At 41.2% G+C, this 24,017-nt stretch overlaps 2 protein-coding genes across 2 annotated transcripts; both read left to right on the forward strand.

Annotated features, from left to right (window-relative positions):
- Window positions 1-217: 217 nt before the first annotated feature.
- Window positions 218-17,648, forward strand: mri1 (methylthioribose-1-phosphate isomerase 1). The gene is made up of 6 exons (XM_086120749.1): window positions 218-621; window positions 1,893-2,116; window positions 9,424-9,593; window positions 9,671-9,847; window positions 9,929-10,153; window positions 13,869-17,648. Exons 1-6 carry the CDS (start codon window positions 490-492, stop codon window positions 14,000-14,002), a joined length of 1,062 nt encoding a protein of 353 aa, XP_085976875.1. The 5' UTR covers window positions 218-489; the 3' UTR covers window positions 14,003-17,648.
- Window positions 17,649-18,211: 563 nt separating this feature from the next.
- c9h19orf53 (chromosome 9 C19orf53 homolog) lies at window positions 18,212-20,827 on the forward strand. Its single transcript, XM_086120126.1, has 3 exons — window positions 18,212-18,340; window positions 18,936-18,991; window positions 20,323-20,827. The coding sequence occupies exons 1-3, from the start codon at window positions 18,250-18,252 to the stop codon at window positions 20,467-20,469; spliced, it is 294 nt and encodes a 97-aa protein (XP_085976252.1). The 5' UTR covers window positions 18,212-18,249; the 3' UTR covers window positions 20,470-20,827.
- Window positions 20,828-24,017: the final 3,190 nt, after the last annotated feature.

Below are 24,017 nucleotides of genomic sequence, written 5' to 3' on the forward strand. Positions count from 1 at the left end.
TGTTGGGAGAAAATTCTCGCAATTGTCTGGGGAAACATGAGGCTTTGGTGTTATGCAAATAACGGCTTTGAATTTGAAATTTCCCCTGACAAAGGGACTAAAAGAGAAAAAAGGGGGGGGGGGCAGGGGCACAGCGAGGAGGAGCGATCACGTTGGCAAGAGCATTAGGTGGGCGCGGCTAACTAGGCGAGGACTTCCGGCTTTGTGGACACGTGGTTCCGTGTCAGGCTGCCTGTCAGTGGAGGTGAAGCTCTCCAACCCTCCTCTCCCTTTCTCCTCCTAGTTCTTCCTCGTCTTGCGCCTCATTTCCTCCTTGTGTCGCCAACTTTGTTCGTCTTGATACCAGCCGACTGCCTGCCAGGCCGCGCTCAACAGTCCAAGGGACGAGTGTGCGTGCTCAAGTGTGCGTGTGTGATATTGTATGTGTGCGTGCCAGCTACCCTCCCGTCCGTGTTATCCTCCCCAACATTCCACCTGGTTGTGTCGGTCATGACGCTGGAAGCGATCCGCTACCGTGCCGGGTCTCTGCAGATCCTCAACCAGCTGCTGCTGCCTCACCAGACCGTCTACGATGACATCCGCTCGGTGCAGGACGCCTACGACGCCATCAAGTCAATGAAGGCAAGACTCTTCGATCACCTCACTTCCCCACCCCTCTGTGCACGCCGGCTGCATGTGCATCTCCTCCCGTTGTCCATGCGCTCATCTGCCGTCGACTCCTTTGTGCTCCCGCCACTGCCGGTGCACGCATATGTGGCCCTACTCTGCTTACACTCGGCCTGGATTTTTGTTTTGGGGGCACATGCATTAGCACACAGACGCTCGCGCGAACACACACACACACACACACACACACGAATAACTGAATCCGGAATGTATAGATTACTTATCGCCTCGTGCAAGATACACAATCTGCTTATATTCAGTCACCCATCAAGCGGACCCCTCCTTTCTCTAAGAAGGCTTATTGATGAATTATTAATGCCCCGTGCCAGGGTTTTTGTTCACATTTTCGGTCCTGTGCTGCACTCTATGACACTCCCACTGCATTTATCACTGCACACTTGAAGGCAGATGTGAAGATGAGATGTGGCCTTGCATGCTGTTGGGCTTCTTTGGCAGCTGGAGGCACATTCACAGATGTTCGGGACCCTCTTTCTTCCTCCCAGTTGCACAAATATGGAACAGTTACAAGTGTGATGTTGTGGTTGTGTCAGCATGAACATTTGTGCTGTAAGCAGCTAGGTGATGTCATGATGATGTCGTTTAATGAGAGAGGGAGAAATGACTAACTGTTTTTGAATTTTCAGAGCAACGATACCAAACTTTTTTGTCACACTCAGTTAAGGGAACAATTTGATGTAGAAACACTACAGTTTTGACTAATGAGTGCACCATCTTACAAGCTTTTTGAGTTACAAGCCGTGCCTTTATCAGCTCATTAATATATATATATATATATATATATATATATATATATATATTTTTTTTTTTATTGCTTTGTCTTGCAAGCTGCTCCTGATTTTATTCACTAGGCAGCAGACCCCGTGGCTCCGGCTTATCTCAACGTGCAATAATCACATACGTATAAAATCCATTTATTTCTTTAACTTCTCCTCAATTATGTTATATTATGTTTACACTACAGTGCTGTTCTTCTTAAAAACTCTTAACCAAAAATGTGGTGGGTGCTGGGGGCGGGGACGAATTAATTCCATTTTAAATTTGATTTCATTTCCCTGGGAAATACTGATTTGATATATAATTCAATTAAGTGCAGAGCTTGGTCATGGAACAAATGAAACTCATAAGTCAAAGTACCACTGTAATTTGCAAAGACAGGATGTAGTGTGATGTCCATTCTGCTGAACATGGTCTCCTCTTTTAACCAGGTACGCGGTGCCCCAGCCATCGCCATCGTAGGTTGCCTAAGCTTGGCTGTGGAGTTACGAGCAGGTGCGGGTGGCGAGGACCCCGTGACGTTCATCCGTGAATCGTTGTGTCGCCTGACGTCAGCGAGGCCCACCGCTGTCAACATGGGCCGTGCCGCCCGTGAACTGATGGAGTTTGCTGAGAACGAGAGCATGGAGAAGAACTCTGAGCAGCTGAGGGAAAGGTGGGGGCAAGTTTGATTTTAAATTTTAAGCAGGGGGCAGCCCGGTGGTCCTGTGGTTAGCGCGTCAACCTCACAGTGCAGAAACAATTCCAGCCACGGCCTCCCTGTGTGGAGTTTGCATGTTCTTCCCGGGCCTGTGTGGGTTTTCTCCGGGTACTCTAGTTTCCTCCCACAGGCTGATTGAACGCTCTAAATTGTCCCGAGGTGTGAGTGTGAGAGAGGGTGGTGGTTTCTCTATGTGTGCTCTGCGATTGTCTGGCAACCGGTTCAGGGTGTCCCCCGCTTACTGCCTAAAGACAGCTGGGATAGGCTCCAGCACACCCACGACTCTTTTGAGGATAAGCGGATCGGAAAATGGATGGATGGATGGATGTTCAGCAGGCACTAGCCTGCTTGCTATTATTTGTCTGGTGCCATTTGAAAAAAAATATACATTGCAGAGTCGTTTGGGAATTGAAAGTTAGAAAATCCTATAGGTGTGATAAAGAAAAATATCACCTGCTTATATTAACCCAGTGGTTCTCATTTATTTTCTGTCATTATTTTCAAAACACCCCCCCCCCCCCCCCACCCCCCCAAGCACGACTATAAATACAGTAAATATTCCCATCCCCGAGATTCTATGGAAAGGAATATCCTTCACCCGGAATAAAAACCTATGCATTAACATTTTGACTACGATATTACGTGTTACCGGAAGTTGCGTAAGCGGAAATTCCACTACCCGTAACCCGGATGGAGGTGTAATGCCGCGGGAGCTTAAATACACGCAAAGCCCACCCGATGCGACGGAAAAGACTGACGCTGAAACAACTTTGCGTTTTTCGATCATCAGATTCTAAATGACGACGTGTAAGTGAGTTTTTATTGCCAGGCGTTTTACTGTAATTGTGAATGATTTTAACTTTATTCACTTACGTCCTGGAGAACTTAAAAGCAGCACCCACTCGACATGACCGAAGAAACGTGTTCGCTTCGCCGTTTTCATTCATCAGATTCGAAACGAAGACGTGTAAGCGACTTTTTATTGGCGTGCGTTTTACTGTAAGTGCAAAAGATTTTAACTTTATTCACTTACGTCGTGTAGATCATCGCATCGAAACGTAGAAGAACTGTAACGACTGGAGCGGCGCGAGTGAAATGCATCCGTTTGAGCGAGGCTGGACACAACGTTAAAAAGATCCAGCAGACACTTGGAGTCGGAAAGACGCAAATTTACGAAACTTTAAAAAACAAGGCATCGATTCAACTCCTGATGACAAGCCACCATCCAGCAAGGAAGCAATGCAAATGGCAACAAAAATCCTTCAGTATGCACAAGAATTACCAGACATCAGTGATCAACGGGACAGTTACTTGCAACTAGCAAGAAAACTGTATGACACACAGGCAAACATTGTTATAAACCAAAGAATGCATCCAACAAAACAATCCAAAATACAATTTTTTTTCCCAAGACAGAAAAAAAATAAACATTAAAATACTGTACGTATTTTACTGTTGTGATTTTTTTGGGATACACCTGTATTGCAGTTTTTGTTATATAAACAGTTTTTGGACAGTATATTTTTGTATTTTATTGACTGTGTTGTTACACGTGCATTTTGTCAACATACTTGCAGGTTCATAAAGGACATGTACCATGCTCATTTCCCAAATGAGGAATTTCTGTTATCAGGACAAATTGGACAGCGCAAACACGAGTCCGTACTAGAGAATATTTACTGTACTTATAACAATTTTATAGACAAATGATACTACAGGTACACCTTTGCATAACACTGTATCCTTATTAACGTATAAGAGAATAAAAAAAGAAAGAAATATGGACCAACTTACAACAAAGAATAACTTTAGTAACTGGAACATAAAAGATTTAAAGTGCTTCTGAAATTCAAAAATAACATTAAATCCTTAATTTAACAATAAATATTGGTTGACTGACCATGTCAAACCATACAATACTGAAAAATAAAATTACATAAAATCAATAACTAATAATGCATTCAAACTAATCACCAACATTATCTCAGAGCACAATATTTTTAAAAAAAAAACGTTAACCAGCAAAACAAAAATATACTGTATATTAGAATTGTTTTTTTTTTTTAAATCAAAGATGATGTCTGGATTAATGGCTACAATGAGCACGTTTTGCAATGCACAGCTTTTCGAAGCGAGGTTTGAAGCAGGACACAGCAACTCTCGGCTCCTGCTCAATGTGTAGCCGGGACCTGTATTTTAGTTTACTGAAGTAGCAGTCACAAAGCGGCATGATTGTTGGCAATATTCGGCACGTTTTCGCCGAAATAATCTCAAGCAGTTTATCAGCGTGATTGGGGTGTAATGTCTTTAAGTGACGGCTTAATTTATTTGGCTTCATACTGTCCGCTCCCAAAATTTTTAGACACAGTAAGCACATCGATCTTTCCTCGTCTGCCACCGCAGTCACATCGAAGCCAAGCGCTACATACGCCTCGTCATATTTCCTCCCTGAGAATGCTCCCTGCGCAAACTCTGCCAATGAGAGCGCCACTGCCTCCTAACGTCGTGGAAGTGCAACTGCATGTTATTTTAGGAAAGTAAAAAAAATAAAAAAAGCATGTTCCCCGAGGTCAAACGCGCCCCCCATGACGGTTACCCCCAGGGGGGCGCGCCCCACTATTTGAGAAATATATACCATATACCAACCTAACATACCCACAATATTAAACAGCAGATTGCAGTTTGTACCTGTTTCCCGCCTGATTGCAGCACATGGCAAAGTATAAATGCTGCTTTGTGCCAGGAACACCATGGCAGGACAATGGCAGTCAGGAAGGGAAAGATGAAACTATCAGAACGTGAGCTTGAAGGCCTGAGGAGGAGCCAACGGAACTGTCAGAAAATTGTTATCGATCGTCCCCCATTATTCACATGGACATCACATAAATCTCAGAAAATATCCAAACAATTGACTCAATATTTTGGAGTCCATGGACATCAATTGTCATGGGTGCCTACTATGACGAGGAAAATGACATATTCATTCATTCATTCATTTAATGCCTATGAAATCCCACATATTGGTGCGACCATTTTGATATTTTCAGAGATTTGCACATGCGTAGAGATGTGCATGTGAATCTTCCCAACAGGGACTTGAAGTTTTCTGACATTAACCGGCGTTGCAATTTTTTCCATGAATCATTTTAGACCAGGGGTCACCAACCTTTTTGAGAGTGAGAGCTACTTCATGTGTACTGATTGTGTGAAGGGCTACCAAATTGATACACGTCTGAAATAACATCTGTACAAATTACATTTAATAATATTAAAATGTGTTATTTTTAATACTTAATGATTTATTAAAATTTTCAGGCTCTGATCATCTTAAAGATGTCTCACAATACTGCCAATGTTTGCATTTTTAAATCATAATTTCTACTAGCAAATCACAATGCTAGCACTGGCGGGCTATTGGTGTGGTCCTCACGGGCTACCTGGTGCCCGCGGGCACCCCATTGGTGACCCCTGTTTTAGACTGACCCGGTGTGAACCCATTCCTCCAAACTCCAGGCAAGAGAAGAAATACAACGGTTTCTCCTCCTAAATATCAGCTCACGAGCATGCCTGGCATCAGAGCCATCCTGTACCCGGCAAGCTTCCCCCCTTCCCGCCCCCGCCATGTCAGCGCATTCCCTCACATTGGTCAGTTGTCGCAGGTGGCAATGCGCCCCTTTGCGCAAAAGTGGAGGGCCATTTATCCATACACCAGCTTTCCATATTCTTAGCTTCACTCAAACTGCGAGTGGCAACGAGTGAGGGTGTTCGTGAATTAGACGTTTATCAATGAGGCTCATTTGCATCAAGGTAGGTAATTTCTCCACCAAATATATGCATATTAACTCATCTAAATATGCGCAAATAGCATTGGTGCACGAGACGCATTCTGCTTGGCAAGTTTGAGAAGCATTTCACCACCTGTGCATTCTTTGTGCATTAGACGCTGTCCTTTTGTTCCATTTTTCCCGTTTAGCACCACGCAAAAGCAACTCAGTCCTTTAATGAATGTTTTGCCCTACATTATTTTATTTTTTTAACTTTTTTTTTTTTACTCTAAGCTACTTATTAAGGACGTCAGTGTGTGCATGTGTGCGTGCGTGTTTGGAGAGTGGGGAGTGGTGTGTCTATGCACCGTGATAAGTACATTCTTGTTTCTCCAGCAGTGTTTACATCTACTAAACTACTAATGTGTCCAGCCGGTGGAACTGTATTACTTCAATACGTCCAGTTGTAAAAACACAGATTACACAGTAATCCCTGAGAACGGGGACCGAGCCCTGCCTCAACAAGCGAAAATCTTGACTATGCCACCCCCCGCCCTTTACTGCCTATGGATGTCACAAGAGGGTGGTAAAGCACTATCTTTGTCTCAATGAATCTCCGCACCTCACATCACTTTAACATAGTTCCTTGGTTCTGAATTTTCACCTTTTGCGGATTGTCTCGAACGTATCCCCAGGATGAATGTGGTTTCATTGTAGCATGAAATTGGCTCCTAAAGAAATGCTTTGTTTGTTTGTTTGTTTTTAGTTCACACTCTGGTGTAGCCACACCTACTGTTGGCTTTGTTGATATAATGGATCAACAGCACAAATAGTCTTATGAAAATGTTTTTTGTCTGATGAAAATGATTCATTGATCTTATTATTTTATTTTGTTTTATTTTTCAAAATTTTCTCTCTGGTCATCATATAATATTCCTTAGTTGATAAGCTTTGCTTGACTTGAACAGCATCCGTCTTCCATTGCTTCTTGTTTGAGACTCTTGATGTTGTCTTCAGTACAAAAACCGATCACATGGTCGTCAAGAGCCCTCTTGCGCTGTCTTTTTACGTTATTATGCACTTGTACCATCCAGCTCCGTCACCCATCAGAATTTGTCTTGCTCCTTCTATTAGAAGCCATATTATCAATAGGCTCAGCTGACCCAGTTCCACCGATAATAATGCTGCCTCAGCAATGATTGACAGCTATTGTAGTGCTTTAGATCACACTCTTCAATTCGCAGCATTGTGCTACAAGTTCATCTTAATATCATCTGTCCAACAATTCCTTTTCAAGAAGTTTAATCTGTCCTTTGTGCTTTTGAAGTCTCACCAGTGTTGTGAACTCAGTGGTAATGGGCTGAACTTGAAATTGCCCCCCGTTCATGCACTCACATTCACACCGTGATGTGACCGTGGCAGTTGGGTTGCCTCCAGGCATACGGTTGTTTTACTCAAGGATACTTTGAAAGTGAAATTCTCGGGGTTGAGTCAGCCGTTGTTGGATTGCTACACTGCCAATTTCTTTAACGGTGATGTAGTATGGCACTCTCCTCACAGACTAGATGTTGTTACTAGTCACTATTGATTTTTCTCCATCACATACATTTGTCCGTTTGTGGTCATTTAAAACCTTTGGCTGGTGCTGTGGCGACCAGTGCATACTTTCTTCTTAATAATGTAACAGATTGGAGTTTTGGCAACTCCTACAGCTAATGCCATCTGTCTTGATAGGTCTATATTTTTTTCCCCCCCAAGTCTATTAATATTCCCTTTCACTTGCCTGGGCAATTCTTTTAAGAGATTCTATGAGCAACTACTAAATGTTTTTCAATACTTGGAATCACCTCAATACCTTTTAATGTACTATGACTGCGCGGTAAAAGGCCACACGGGCATTGCCCTGTCACTTGAGGTTTGAACCTTGGTAACTAAATGACTTCCCAATTCACTGAAATAATATGCTTCACTTTGAATTCATTGCGATGGTTCATTGAGGCAAAGGTACTGGTGTTGGCATCGGCGCTTAACTTCCTCTGTTCACATCTACTTTTACCTTTTATCATCAGTAAAGATAAGCAATATGATTCTAAACAATCGAACTTGGGGTTTTCTTCCACGCCCAAGTAGGAGCTGTCACAGCACATCTGTATTCCAAAAGCCACATGAGTGTTAGCGGATGAAAGAAAGTGAAAAGTGGGAAGCCTTCTCTCTGAATGTCTAATTGAAGATTTGACAGTCAGTGTGAAGAAGAAACGCCATGGCTGATGTCACTGTTAAGATGCAATGGCTATATTAAATGAGAGACATACTTTTATAATTAGGTCATTCAAGCTAAAAAAATTATTGCTCTGATAGTGGAGAAAACCTTCCTGGCAGGTCAGAATGTAATATTCCATATCCATTGTATGTATTTGCTTTGAAATGGTTATTCACTCATCATGGACTCGCAGATAAGTAGTTGTGGCTGGTGGACAGACAGCTGTGGTGTCACTGGGGTAGCAAAGTTCTGCAAATTATTGAACTGTCTTCCTGCAGCTCTATTGCCTTGCAGCTCCATCCTCTTCAGGATAGTTTGATTGTTTTGTTGTTAGTCATTCTTTGGTGTCTCTACCTCCGTGTTTTGGGTCATCAAGGTACCATAAAATACATTGCGCCAGGTGAAGCAAAGCTGCCTCAAACATAACTAGGCTGCCCGTATGCTTCACCGTAGGTACGGTGTTCTTCTGTATTATATGCTTCATTTTTGCATCTGTAAACACAGCTTATGTGCCTTGCCAAAAAGTTCCAGCGTTGTCTCATCTGTCCAAAAGGCAATTTCTTGTCCAGGAAAACCAAGACAACAAGTACGGTATTATAAAAAATGATGAGGTTTATTTGAGAAAGAAAAAAAAACATGGAGAGACACCATTCACAGATCTGTCAAGGGAGCCTGCCCTCCCTCCACCCCCATCCCGTGTCTTGCGCTCTCTTTTTATCTCATTTTCTTCTCTTTGGGAGGGGTTAAGGTCAGCACGAGCAGCTACACAGAATGCAGTTTAGTGCATGAGCAGGCAACTTTGCTTCCCTGCAAAAAACTGGTCAGCATTCAATGGTACAAACAGTTGTAATAATAATAATAATAATAATACATTTTATTTATAAGCACCTTTCAAGACACCCAAGGACACTTTACAATTACTTACATTTTAGTACTGTCATATGTCAAATTCCCATTACAGCAGTCTCCCAGAAGTTCAGTATTTGTCAACATTAGCCCTTTCATGCTGTCCACTGTGGTAATAACCTCGAAAGGGTTAATTTTAGGAAATTCCATTCTTGTCTGGTTCTGGGTATTCAATGACCATTGTTGGGTTTTCTTTAAGGCGACCAACAATTTTACCTGTTTCGGGTCGACAAACAATTCACAAATTTTCCATGTGCATGCATGCACTTAAACTGTATACTATCTTTCCATTCAATCCTCAGTGGGAGCTTAACCTCTCGTGCCCCCCACAGTGTAATAGCCTGGATTGAAGACATGCTGGAGCGAGATGTCAATGACAACAAGAAGATCGGAAACTTTGGCGCCCAGCACATCCTTTCGGGTGTCCCGAGAGAGTCGGTGACCATCCTCACACACTGCAACACTGGCTCGCTGGCCACGGCTGGATACGGGACTGCACTAGGTAAGACTTGATTGTGGCGGGTGGCTGTGTGGACCGCGTAGCTGTAAGTGTACCTAAGCCTGAGTCTGGGTGTGTAGGAGTGGTGCGAAGCCTCCACACGCTGGGCCGGCTGAAACGTGTCTACTGCACAGAGACGAGACCGTACAACCAGGGGTCTCGACTCACGGCGTACGAAGCAGTAGCAGAGGGAATCCCCGCTACGCTAATCACAGACAGCATGGCAGCCCTCACCATGAGAGAAATGAACATCACAGGTTTGGGTTTCTCACGTCTTTTCTCCTTATTTCACCTCCATCCCATCTTAACCCCGTTTGTCTGTCGGCTTTCTCTCGCAGCTGTGGTGGTAGGAGCGGACAGGGTGGTTGCCAATGGCGACACGGCCAACAAAGTCGGAACGTACCAGCTAGCCATTGCTGCCAAGCATCATGGGATTCCTTTCTATGTGGCCGCTCCCAGCACTTCATGTGACTTAAGCCTGGAAAGTGGCAGGGACATCATCATTGAAGTTCGTCCGCCTGATGAACTCACCAGTATAAATGGAGTCCCCATCGCTGCTTCAGGTATGCGAAAACTGTCTGCGTGCATGTGTTTCCCTCTGTGCATGCTAATGTTAAAGTTTGCGCTGTAGATTTAAGTGGCATACCCAACATACATACGTCCAAGTAAAGATATGGGAAGAATGTTTTTATGTTGTTGTTGTCAGGTTCTCTTTACACTTGTAAGTGTGTCTGACATGGCCCTTATTTATTTGGAATATTTTTCAGTTGGTAATAAATTCGATTTCCATTCGTACAAATTAGGTTTTCAAAGGGTTGGTACATTTCTGGAAAGGTTCTAGTACATTTTATGGGAATGTAAAGTGTGGAATTTGGGTAACATTTCAAATTGGAAAATTAACTGGGGGACGTGCAGTCATTTATACAAGCGGCATTATATTCAAACATAAATCTTAACATTTTGCTTTGACATAAGCGGACGCCCATGCAAAATACTGTTGATACAGGTTGTTCGCCTTGCCTACCTGCCAGAGCATGACCGCGGTAGCATCTTGCTGCCTCACAAGAAAGAGAAAGTTCAATATCACGTTATAACGTGATAGGTTTCACATTATGATGTGCTATGTTAAACATGTGATAAGTTAATCGAGTGAAAAAAATTATTAGTTTGACCTCTGCGTTGAGCAAAACAAAATGAAGCAATGCCTTCTGGTTCAGGTCACCGGCGGTGCCCTTTTAGTGTCTTGAGATTTAAAGTTACAAGCTAAATAGCTACGCTTCCCTTCTGTACTGTAAAAAAATAAATACGATTTGTCCATTTGTTTAAAAAGATTCAAGACTTAGATTGAAGACACGCATTGTAACAGTGATCATTTGAAAACGTGAACACTGGTGGATATTTATAGAAATAAGATCTTGCATGCAGATACTTATCTGTTTCCTAATTATAGCAAATCAATAACACAATCACAAAAATGACGTCGTTTTGTTAACGTTTAAATTAAGAAAAATTATCGGGGGGGTTTTTTTGTGCTGATTTTTCACTCTTTCAAAAGAGCTAATATTGACCTATTAAATAGGTCAGGCCCTCATAACACCGTCGTTATTAAAGATATTTCGAACACATTTCTTATTTCAGAGGTGCATATCAAACTGGTCGCCCTTCGCATTCATCAGTAGCCAGCAGCTTCAAAACGTTTGACAATCCCCTGTGTTAAAATACTGTATATCCCCTATCAATAATATTCGAGCCAGTCATAATTTTTGTGAATTCTTTTATTCCTCTTTATCTTAAAAAATAACAAAATAAGTACTGGTAGTTCAAATGAATATACAGCACACGGCATGCTTATTTAAGAAATGTCCTTGACGATTCAAAGCTGTCTCGAAATGGACATTGATCATTTTTGCATATAGCAAAGCTTGTGCACTCTCCTCAACAACAAGGCTAACCTGGACTGTAGCGCTAACACAACATGACAGGTGTTGCAGCTGCTCTACCAATATTGCACACTGTATTCTGTGTGCAATATTCTGTATTCTGTATGTGGTCCAGGGTCACCATGGAAACAGCAAAGATGCTCTTCACTTCACAAGAAAAGAATTATTGCAAAACTATTTGAGGTCCAATTATTTTAAGGCTGATTAATGTTGTTGGCATTCAACATAATTATGGAACACCACACTAATTAATGATAAAGCAGACTATCAGACAGAGTTTAAATGACACTTGTAGCTCTCTAGCTTGTGCACTTGTGAGTTGTGTGTGTGTGTGTGTGTGTGTGTGTGTGTGTGTGTGTGTGTGTGTGTGTGTGTGTGTTTAAGTTGATTTTCTGAGAGCTGGGCTGAGCCATTGATCTATAATTGGATTTGTACAGCAGAGAGGTGCTCCACAGTAATTAAAGAAGTCATTTAATGGACAGGAGAATGAGCAATTTTAATTTACACATTGTGTCTCTGCCGTCATTCTATTGTCGGAATGAACAGAACCTCTTTCTCTGTCCAGATGTCACCAGTTAATTTTGCATGAAGCAAGATGAAACAAATGTGATGCGCTTGCCTGACACATTATTGAGTACATGAGACCAATGCAAGAGCTGTATCCCAATTCTGCAATAAAATCGAAATGATCACTGTTAATTGACGCCATCAGAAGTATTCAGTTTACAAAATCTATTGGTCAACAGTCATGAAGGATCGCATTGGAAATGGCTTTTTTGATCCAGTGCAGATCCATACCGCTGTAAATAACACAATAGTAAGCAGTGCTAATTTAATAACCAGCTGACTGTCAATGATAGCCAAACAGTATTAGCTTTGTAATTTACATTTTTCATTCAATACCTTTAGAATGGTCAAAGGTCCATCATGTTGTACTGGTCAGTGTAGTCATCCCTCGCTTTTTGCATCACATCAGCACGTTGGTTTCAGTTTGCAACGTTTATGAATGTAACATTGATTCTACCGTACATTAACTGTCTACTGCCAGTCCATCATTTAATCTTTAGTGAATTTACAATATGTTGTAACTTTTTGAAGAAAACAAACTTTATGGGCAATTTTACACTCTGCACTTTAATGATTTGCAATGAGCAGGAAGCAGTTTGAGGGAACGCTTTTATGGATTGGTCCCTTGCTGAAGGGCACTACAGCTTTGGGTGTCATCCAGAATCTCACAATGACAGGCGATGGACTTCATCTTGACTGTAATGTTCATGTTAGAGAGTGTTGATGGATTAATTATTCAAAAGAGTAAAAATATAATGTATTGAGGATAATAATACAGATTTTACTGTATATGGTCTGCCACAATTCCATCCATTCAATCCCCTTAGATAGTATATCTTTAATTGTTAATCTTTAATTATCATTCCATCGCAGCTGAGCTGGGTTGACGTTGGGTGAGAGGTTGGGTACACTCTGGTCTTGCTGTCAAATTACAGACCTTTTCCAGTGCTCTCTGTACTTAAGTAGAAGTACAGATACTTGTTTAAAAAAAAAAAAAGACTAGTAAGAGTAGAAGTACTGATTTATTTTAAGTCCTGTACTTACTGTCAAATTAAAAAAAAAAAATCCCAAACACTCAAATTCCAAGTGCATGTTCTGAAATATGATATATAATTATGATTTGTTGTTAGATTATTATGGCCCAGTGGTTCAGTGGTTAGCGCGTCGACCTCACAGTCGTGGGTTCGATCCCGGCTCCGGCCTCCCTGTGTGGAGTTTGCATGTTGTATGCACCCACGGGCCTGCGTGGGTTTTCTCCGGGTACTCCGGGTTCCTCCCACATTCCAAAAACGTGTGTGGCAGGCTGATTGAACACTCTCAATTGTCCCAGGGGGTGTGAATGTGAGTGCGGATGGTTGTCCGTCTCTGTGTGCCCTGTGATTGGCTATCAACCGGTTCAGGGTGTCCTCGGCCTACTGCCCGAAGACGGCTGGGATAGGCTCCAGCACCCCCGGCGACCCTTGTGAGGACAAGCGGATCGGAAAATGGATGGATGGATGGATGGATTTTTGATGATTAGTGATGGGAAAATGAAGGTTGTGGAGGTTTGGGGGGGGGGAAAAATAACCGTCCTATTTTGACAAAGGAGCAGCAATATAGATGCTTTCAAATGCAGAGAGTTAAACTAAAACGTCGTCCAAAATATTCTCAAGTCCGATAAGCTGAAAAATCTATATAGCACAGCAACAAAGTATTTCTACTTTGTTACTTCCTACCATTGCCTCTTTTCTTCACATAATCTGCTGTCCCTACGTCTGCCATGAATCTGCAGGCATCGAGGTGTGGAACCCGGCGTTTGACGTGACTCCCCACCAGCTCATCACAGGAGGCATCATCACAGAGCTGGGGGTCTTCCTCCCCTCGGAGCTCCAGGCAGCCCTCACTGGCCGCCTCACTGCGCTCTAGAGCCCCACCTGCTGGCACTTTGTTGTCATTGCACCTTACTTTCAGACACTGACACTTAATTTTATCGTAACACACTCACACACACACACACACACACTGTCACGATGTTATTCAATTTTGGTTAAAAAAAATAAACAAAAAAAACACATAAGTGGAAGAAACGTGTTTTACTTTTCCTCTCCCTCTTTAACACACACACACACACACACACACACAGAAACACACTCAGTGCGCAAGCCGAAACACACTGCAGGGAATCAAACATATATGTGAGCAGTTACCCCCCCATTCCTTTCCATATTTTTCCTCCCATTACTCTAATCTCACAGTTGTTATGCTGCTCCTAATTTTTGGCCGTTTTTTTTTCTTCACTTTTCAAAAGGCTTCTGAGAGTGCTGACATGACTCCAATCTTTCAGCTGGGTTTAACAACATATTTTGAGTCTTACCTGAAGGAAATTTTCAGGGCAACTACAAACAATAACATTGACGACCAGACTGATTTTCATATTAAAGTTACCGGTAGTATTCCGATCAGCTCTAGTCTCTGAAAGTGCTGCTGTCCACTTGTAAATACGTATGTGTCTTTGCTGGTAGCATGTACATAATGTAGAAATCAAATCTACTGCCACTGCTGATTTAGTAAATTCAAATGATGCACAGTGGCATCAAAATGTTATATTAACATTTCATTTCTGTCTTTGTCTAGATACTTTAGTAGGAGTGTCATTCAAATTTATAGCTGTAATTTGAAACAAGCATTTCAATTTAAAAAAAAGGAATATCTTGATGGGTCCTGAAGACAAAACATCGCTAATTTTATCCCGTACTTACTTATCATACACGCTTACTTCATCTTATCCACTTACAGTATGTATGTAGCCATTTCAGAACCATTGTCACCATGTTCATCGTCTACTGCACTCTTTAGAATAATCTAGAGAAGGGAAAGTGCATCCCAAAACAGCGTTTGCTCTGAATTCGCATATACACACAGCGAGGGATAGACCTCAAAATAAAAGTTTGACATTCAAGTGTGAAATGGTCAGGGTTTTTTTTCATTTAACAATGCTGAGTTATCATCGTGTTCCTTCTTGCCTGAGCACAAGATGGCTGTGAATTATTTGAGGAAACTGTGCAAATAAAACAGACAGGTTGGTTGATTGACCAAAAACATAACCACATCTACTCTGGAAGGTTTTGTCTAAGCTCGAAACCCACAGACGTGCTGCTCACTGTAACTGAAAACTGGTCTCGTCAAGAAAAGTGAAATATTTGACTCTTTCATTGATTGAGTTAGCATGATCCAATTGACATAAAAACAATCATTGAAATATTTTAGGAGTCAGACAGAAATGTAACATAGTTACAGTTAACACAGTTAACAGGATGATTGGGACGACACTTGTGTGTTCTGTGAGACTAATGCAAATATATATATATATATATATATATATATATGGCGGCCCGGTAGTCGAGTGGTTAGCACGTCGGCTTCACAGTGCAGAGGTACCGGGTTCGATTCCAGCTCCGGCCTCCCTGTGTGGAGTTTGCATGTTCTCCCCGGGCCTGCGTGGGTTTTCTCCGGGTGCTCCGGTTTCCTCCCACATTCCAAAAACATGCATGTCAGACTGATTGGACGCTCTAAATTGTCCCTAGGTGTGAGTGTGGGCGTGGATGGTTGTTCGTCTCTGTGTGCCCTGCGATTGGCTGGCAACCAGTTCAGGGTGTCCCCGGCCTACTGCCCGGAGATGGCTGGGATAGGCTCCAGCACCCCCCGCGACCCTAGTGAGGATCAAGCGGTTCGGAAAATGGATGGATATATATATACAGTATATATACATTCAACTCAGATTTTTTTTTAGCTTAATGTCATCAGAATCAAATCTAATTTGTTTTATGAACCTGCCATAAAAACAAAAATTCAGATTGAAATAGCTGAGTTTTCAATTTTTTTTTCAATTGCGCTTTTATCACAGCATTTTATGTTTATTATCTGCAGTTTCTCTCAGAGTAATCACAGTGGGCATTTTGCTTGGTATGTCTTCATTTGCAGTGAAATAACTGTCATGCCATGTGATCTGGCAGAATTCTTTCATGTCTCCACTCAACTCATTTTAAAACATGACAACACGGCTGTTACATGCCCTTTATTTTACTGGATCAACCACGAGTGTTGCTTCAAAATGCTTTTTGAACCCCGTTCCTACTTTATATTGACGATCTACTGGATGAACCATATTGTAAAGGTGCACCTCCATCGATGAGAATATTGTGATAAACTTATTTTGTTTCATTTGTTTAATGTAAAAAACCCCGACTCGAATTCACGACACTTTTTTATGATCATTGCTTATTAATAAAAATCCAAGCGTCAACATAAATTCTATTATTACACGAGGAACAAATAATTTTCATACTTGCCTCGTATAATGTATTTCCACATGTTTATCAAATTCATTTTTTAAAATGAGTGAACTTTTCTACAATACCCTGATTTATTGCGATACATCTTTGCAGTGAATGTTTTGTTTAGCATCATTACAGCAAAACAGCCTCTCTGCCCTTCCTCACTCTGGCAAATATTTTCATCATGCTCATGCAGACGATGTACAATAACAGTTCTTCTGGAGTATTCATTTATTTGAAATTTTTAGAAGTGGGGCAGGGGAATGATTGCATTTTGAAGAACTTTATCATTAACCCTTTCATGCACCCTGTAACCTGATAAAATGATATCCTGCCCACTGTAGTAACCGCTGTCCCTGAAAAGGTTAATTGTCACATATCAGCCACACAACACTGGGCCTCCCATTATCTGTGTTAAAATGAAGATGGCACGGATGATGCCACAATGTTGATGAGGTGTATAATGGATTCAGCACATTTCATCCATATTATGTCCTTATCTTTAACCTAAAGTGTTCTGTTGATGCTCAGACACAAAAGCGCAAATTGATTTACAGAGCACCTGAAACAAACAAAACAGTAAACACCCAACAAAAGATGTGTAGACACGAGGGACTTTTTCTAATGGGGGTCACATTTGAGAGTCGTGTCTGTGTGTGAGAGTCACAGCGGGTTGCGCCTTAAAATAATGACTTTTTGAGCCAGTAAACATGTCTCAGAGGAGCTATGGAAGAGTGAGATGTAATTACTGTATACTATTTGTTTTATGAAGTGCCCCTATTTTATGTGCTTAAATCAATAATCCCATTGCTTTGATTGTATTTTTTAAAATTCTGTTTACTCCACAATGATGCTACTTACCGGCAAACACAAGCACCTGTCTACATGGATTTGTGTTGTATTGTGCAATTCTGACCAAGACATACAGTATATGGCAACGTTATGGTTGTCAAATGTGTAGTATACTATTTATTTTCCTCCGTCCTTGACCATCTATGGGTATGAGCACTCTTAGATGTTTGTTTACACCATAATGATTTCCAGTGCAACGTTCTTTTTTCTTCATGATATTGTAATTCCAAGTGTAGAAAGGCCTATGCTTCTCTTGACTGGAAAGGCCTATTAAACCATGCACACTACCTCACTGCCGACTAACTTTGACAAGCACGGACGCAAGGATTTAACAAGCACCATCTCACACAGTGGATCAAAAAAAAAAAAAAAAAAGAACTGCCGAACATTACCGACAGATGTTGTCTACATCTTTTCAAACATACAGTATGTAGAATTGAAAGTGACACAAATATGTTGTTGTAACACTCAGTTTTTCATCTAGTTTAGGTTCAGGATGTTATATTGGGTCTCCCTTCGGGGATTTGTACAATAAAATTCCATTTATGTTTTTAACTAAACAAACTAAGCAAAAAAAAAAATGTATTACTGACATGCCCGACTATGTGCCAGAATTTAGCATGATTTTTAGTGTCACCAGCTCCATGGAAAGTACGAGTTTAGTTCAGGGGGTCTCTTCATGGAAGTACTGTAGTATCAATATGTTGTTATTGATAACCACTTGATCGTTGTTTAATTTAGTGATGTGGAAGTAGTTGACTGTTTTGTTGTTGTTGTTTAATATATGTATATGGCTCCAATGCAATCAGGTACAGCCTTTTCACATAAGAAAAATAAAAATAAACCACGGTGAAATAATTTTTTATTGTCATGGTCGCACGATGTTAATATCGTAATTCAAACACTAGGTGGTGGTCAAGTAAAAAGTAGACGACGTACACGATAACAGAAGAAGACCTGTGGCGTATTGTTTTCCGGTTCGACAACATGGCGCAAGGGTCGCAGAAGTTTAAAGCTCAACGCCCTGGAGCAGCGAAAAAGCAACAACAAAACAAACAGAAGGGTCCAAAAAAAGGAGGTGAGAATGTCATACTTTACCAGTTAGCAGCCCACACGAGAAACAAAACGAAACAATCTGGTTGAATCACCGCATCACGTGATTTGCACGTGCCTCTGTTGACACCGTTCTAGCCATTCGCCCAAACATTACAAAGCTAAGTCATCGTCTTGTTTTATTCACGGTGCCTTTTAAAAGGGATGTATGGGGAATTACTTATAGTAGGTACGTTTGGATCTGTGATTCGGGGGCCGCCATGTAGGTTCCATGCGACGGATCATGTCATTGATTGAGTGGCTGGGATACTCCTTGCCAAATAGATTTTAAGGTTTGCGCAAATTAATTCCTATTACGCCTGATAATGACATAATAAGTTAAAGACCAAGATCAGCCTTCAAGTCGTAGTAAGAATCTATCAAGATGTATTTTATGTACTAAGGTACCTCTCTTAAAAATGTCACCAAAGCTGGGGCATACTGAACAGCTTTTTTTGCGTCCGCCAACACACGGTTAGATTTGGAGTTGTTGTTGTTGTTGTTCCAGGGCTGTACAAAAATGGTGACTGCAGTTCAAGGAAAAATAAATAAGTGCATATTTGTTTACTTTTTTCTTAAAGGGAGAATCATTGCGCCCAAGAAGGCACAAGTGATACAACAACAGAAGCTGAAAAAGGTAAGATCTTTGAGCGAAGCAGCTGTCGATCTCTCGTTTATAACTGACCTGCGAGTAATGTACTGTATGAAAGCTATTATGACTTAATTAAAAAAAACAAAACTAAAATAATATGCATTTATTTAACTATGATCATCCTTCAATTTTAAATATACCGGTAATCCTAATTCCAATGAAGTTGGGACATTGTGTTGAACAATCATAAAAACAGAATACAATAATTTGTTAATTATGTTCAACCTATATTTAATCGAATCCACTACAAAGACAAGATATGTGATGTTCAAACTATAATTTTTAGCAAATAATCATGAGCTTATTATTTTATGGCTTCAGCAAGTTCCAAATAAAATGGGAGAATTTCCTGGAGAAATTACTCAAATGGATTTTTGCTTGATTTCTGCTATATGAACATTATTTTGCACCTTTTACCTCTCTGATGTCATTTGTAACTCAAAACAAAATAAACATTTATGTTGGTCTAAAGATGCTTTTTCACAGCCAGAGGGCAGCCACGGCTTTGCCATGTGCGAGAGGCACCTGTGACTCCTCCTTCTGATATGCAGTATTATTTAAGAATGTCCATAGCGCTGTATAAGCCTTGTATTTATCATGTATTTTTTTTCAATGTGTGGGATAGTTATTTGTTTAATTGTGGAGGGGACTCCACCATCAGAGTCCCACCAACTCTGGTTCAAAGACACGCCGCCACTGCGTCACTGGCTCGGTAGCACTGGTCGCAACATTGCTGCTGAATGCACGTTGTAACAAATGCAATCAGTTGTTAAAATGTCGGGGAGAACCACAAGCAACCTCAATGAGCATATAGAAAATGTGCATCTCACCTTACAAAAGTTCTTTTTGCAGCCCAACAGAATGTTCCACCCTTGTTGCTCTACACACATTTTCTTTTACACTGCTATCTCCAAAAGGAGACTCTAAATAGTTTGTCGCCTTTTGGAGGTACAAATACTGCGCTTGACACCAGCGATTTACCAACACGCAATAGGAGCAGCATGGGTCAGGTGGAAGTGTGGCGGTCTCCCAACCCGAAGGTTGTTTGTTCGGTCCTCCGCCCTTGAATGACTTTTTTGTTCAATAAACGAACACGACGCAAGTAAATTTTACTTAAACACTCCTTGTAAAATTTACACTGAATTTTTGAGTGAAACGTTTTTTTTTCCCAAAGTAAATATCGCTATTTTTTTTTCAGTGAAATATTTTAACAAAATATTTTACTCTCAAATGTTACTATTTTGGGGGGGAAATGTATTTGACGAAATTTACTGTGTAGTCTGAAGTTGATCAGCCATTTGTTGTCTTTCCAAAAGGGTCTGGAAATTGCCATCAGGAACAAGATTGAACATGATGTAACCAGCAAGGCAAGCTCATCCCTACACAAGCCCCTCAGTGTAGTCAAAGGCGCTGAGGGCAAAGGCAACCCAGGAGCCCCTCGACCGGGAAACGGCTCCAAATAGGATGTGATAAAATGGACATAGACAATCAATATGACTCGACAGGAAGAAAAAATTATGGAAAGGTTAAAGTTCAAGGTGTTGCATCTTTACAGTGACCACTGGTGTGTTTTTGTTGCTCTTGCTTCAGTTTTCTGTTCTCTTCAGCTATGAAAAAATTAAAAAAATGAGATTGTGTCATGAGAAAAGACTTGACTTCAAGCTGGACATGTGGAAAATGCATCTTTATATTTAAAAAATTATGTATTTTTAAATCTTAGCAATGGTTATATGACCAGCATATCCAAAATGTCAGAGAATGCCCACATTCTTACAGGCAAGTAAAATCTTGCCAATTAAAATAATCTGTCTTTTCCAATCATTGGTTTCTAATAATCATTTTACATCTCCGAATAAACACAAAATCACTGCGCATCGCTAGCTATTGAAGTACAACATTCACTGGCTCAAATAATATGCTTTCATACGCGTATTTGGTTACCCATGCATCCATTTTCTGCAGTGGCTTCTTTCGTGTGCTGAAGTTTTTACCACCTGACTTAAGACGGGGACCTTTTCATTTATTTCATGAAGGCTGAAGAACAGTCAAATTCAATGATGATTTTCCTTTCGCTTGTTGAGCAAACCCCACCGGACTATAATACACTCCAGTAATAAATGTGTACTTTAGAGTACAAGTACTGTATAATGATATTACTGCACGGTTTTCAGAATCAGTCATGCGGGTTTTATTGCCACCTGGTGGTTAACATGAGTCACAGCATGGTTACCACTGCACTGCATTTTCTATGTACATATCATATATTGCAGGGGTGACAAATGCATTTTAGTAGTGGGCAACATTGTAGTGTCCGTTTCCCTCGGAGGGCCATTATGACTGAAAACATATAATGAAGTCAACAATAATGGTTCATTCAATGATTTTTTACATTCGTGTAATGAATGGATTGGTAACAAGAAAATGCTTAAAATACCTCACTTATTTATTACATATGAGCATTTGACATTTTGATACCTAATTTAGCAATCATCGTAGAAGTTGACATTTTGATTTGCTTTTGCGGGCCACATAAAATGATGTGGTGGACCAGACCTGGCCCCGGGCCTTGATTTTGACACCAGTGGTGTATTGTATATGAAAGAAGTTGTCTGATTTTCGAGCGATGTTCTGTCAACAATCATCATGGAAAATGAAGGCCCAATGGAGCAAGTGGTAGGTATTAGCTCGTCCTTTAACATTTTACAGGGGAAAACGTGGGTCACTCCTGTAGTGGTTTAATTTTTTGATACTCTGTCTTCTGTTTCACCAGACCAGGGTGTAGTCAGCCTTTTAGCCAAAGTGGGCTGGGATAGGCTGCAGCTACCCTGAACGGGATATGTGGAAAAGAAAATGGATGGATGGACACACAAGTGCACTTACTGCAGATGAAAGTCTCCAGCGGGCCACATTACACTCCACTTCCATGGGCCTCGCTGCTAGGGGTTGAGGGTCATGCAGAATACAGGATTTAGAAAAAGCCAAAACAGGGATATTGAAAACAAATTTTCTGTGTTGATAGGCAAAGATATTGTCGACTCTACTATAAGGGTTGTCGCACCAAAATCCGGGCCTCCATACGTGTTTGCTGATGGATTGTGGAGGTTGCTGCTATCATATAGTTACCCGTTTGAAAACTAGTGAATTATTTTGTGTAGAGGAGCGTTCGTTTATCAGCAGTGCCCCCCCCCCCCGAATCAAACCCAGGATCTCTGTACTGTGAGGCAGATGTGCTAACCAGCTGACCACATATTGCTGTTTTAATATAGTGATATATTTAGTAATTAATCAAGCGTTTGGGTCAGCAACAAGTGAATTTTTGTTTTCTAAGATGTCATACCTATAAATGATAACACAAAATCCATATTTCACAAGCTTTTATAAGTCAAACTTAAAATATATATATATATATATATATATATATATATATATATCTGACAAACCTGATAAGCTAGAAAGTCAAAACCTTTTTTTAGATCGACGTCAAACATATGCCTCGGAACATCTTTAATTAAAATTTGCTGTTGACCAGTGTAATTTGCCAGCAGACTGTATTAACATTGAAACTCATTTTCGCTCTAGTTTGCATTCGACACAGGATGCCCTCGCGTGACTTGAGAGTACCAACCCCATCCCCCACAGCCCCAAAATAATACACAATGCACGCTCAGGGCCAGTGCAATTAATCCCTTCTCACCACTGAAGTTAAAATGGATGTTTATGAGTAACAAGTATGCCTTCAAAATCAGCAGAGAGTTCATGTATTTTCTTTATTGCTTCCATGCATGACCCAATAAGGTTTCAAGCATCTTCCTTCTGCATTAGAGCGGATTGGGACACGAATCTCCTCTTACCAGGGTTACAAATCTTTGTGGACTCAGTTGTACTGTTAAAAAATACACTGGCTGTAGCTCTCAGACAAGCAGAAAAATGTGCAGCAAAGTGACACTATTCTGTGTGTTTGGTGGGGTTGGCAAAGCACTGTACTGTACATTATAAGCATAAAAATGTCACAATATATTGCTTCTCGGGATGCTAATTGAAGCACTGATTGAACCTCACAATGGTGTGTATAATAACAGCCACTATGAAACATGCACCAAACAACAGTTTGATACGATCCCGAATAGAATAATTAGAAACGGAAGCACAAATTATTCTGTATGTGTACCTTGAGCATTTCTTAAGAGTTGCGTTTTGAGAAGTATAAATGGTAACACTCTCTGTGAGCCATCACATTACTGTGATGGAGGAATTGTGTGTGTCCCAATGATCCTAGGAGCTAAGTTGTCTGCAGGGCTTTATGCCCCTGGTAGGGTCACCCATGGCAAACAGATTCTACGTGACGGTCCAGACAAAGCATGGCTCATGTTATACCACTTATGAGGAATAACACAAATGGACTTAGATTTTCTTTGCTCAGACGCAGATCACTGGGGATGCCCTTTGGAGCCAGGCCTGGAGGCGGGCCTTGTTGTCAAGAACCTAGTGGCCGTGCCTGCACCCATGGAGCCTGGCCAGGATCAGCCCAAAGTAGCAACGTGGGTCCACCTTCCCATGGGCTCAGCACCAGTGGGAGAGGCGAAAGGGGTTGGGTGGTTTGTAAGATGGGCAGCGGCCAAAGACAAGAAAGATAAGATAAGAAAACTTTTATTAGTCTCGCAATGGAGAAATTCCCAATTCACAGCAGCAAAGTTATGAAAGGAAGAAGTAGAACAACGAAATATAGGAGCTGCTGGAAAGGCAGCCACTCTCGTGGCGCCATTTTGAAGTCAAAATAACACAACACAACACATAGGACACAGACAGTCGTGCAATCTCCACCAATTTTCTGCATACACTTTGTTGTCTGAAGCAGTTCTAGATGAAAGAGGAGAGGATCAAAGTGTCCTTTCACCAGTGGATCAGAGACGTCATGCTGAAAATGTGCACACGTCTGCTACAAGCTAAGTTTTGAAAGCAAACACGAAGCTGTAGCGTCCATTGACGAAAAGAGATTAGTTCACTTCTCCTG

The sequence above is a fragment of the Hippocampus guttulatus genome, chromosome 9 (genome assembly GCF_054856545.1).
Source record: "Hippocampus guttulatus isolate MCC_2025c chromosome 9, RoL_Hgut_1.0, whole genome shotgun sequence".
Lineage (NCBI taxonomy): Eukaryota > Metazoa > Chordata > Actinopteri > Syngnathiformes > Syngnathidae > Hippocampus > Hippocampus guttulatus.

Excerpts from the sequence above, each read along its gene's own strand:
- mri1 (XM_086120749.1), top strand. The coding sequence starts at position 490 with ATGACGCTGGAAGCGATCCGCTACCGTGCCGGGTCTCTGCAGATCCTC. Across the intron at positions 2,117-9,423 it reads TCTGAGCAGCTGAGGGAAAG|TGTAATAGCCTGGATTGAAG; the intron begins GTGGGGGCAAGT and ends TGCCCCCCACAG. Across the intron at positions 10,154-13,868 it reads AGTCCCCATCGCTGCTTCAG|GCATCGAGGTGTGGAACCCG; the intron begins GTATGCGAAAAC and ends ATGAATCTGCAG.
- c9h19orf53 (XM_086120126.1), top strand. The coding sequence starts at position 18,250 with ATGGCGCAAGGGTCGCAGAAGTTTAAAGCTCAACGCCCTGGAGCAGCG. Across the intron at positions 18,341-18,935 it reads GAAGGGTCCAAAAAAAGGAG|GGAGAATCATTGCGCCCAAG; the intron begins GTGAGAATGTCA and ends TTTTTCTTAAAG. Across the intron at positions 18,992-20,322 it reads AACAACAGAAGCTGAAAAAG|GGTCTGGAAATTGCCATCAG; the intron begins GTAAGATCTTTG and ends TCTTTCCAAAAG.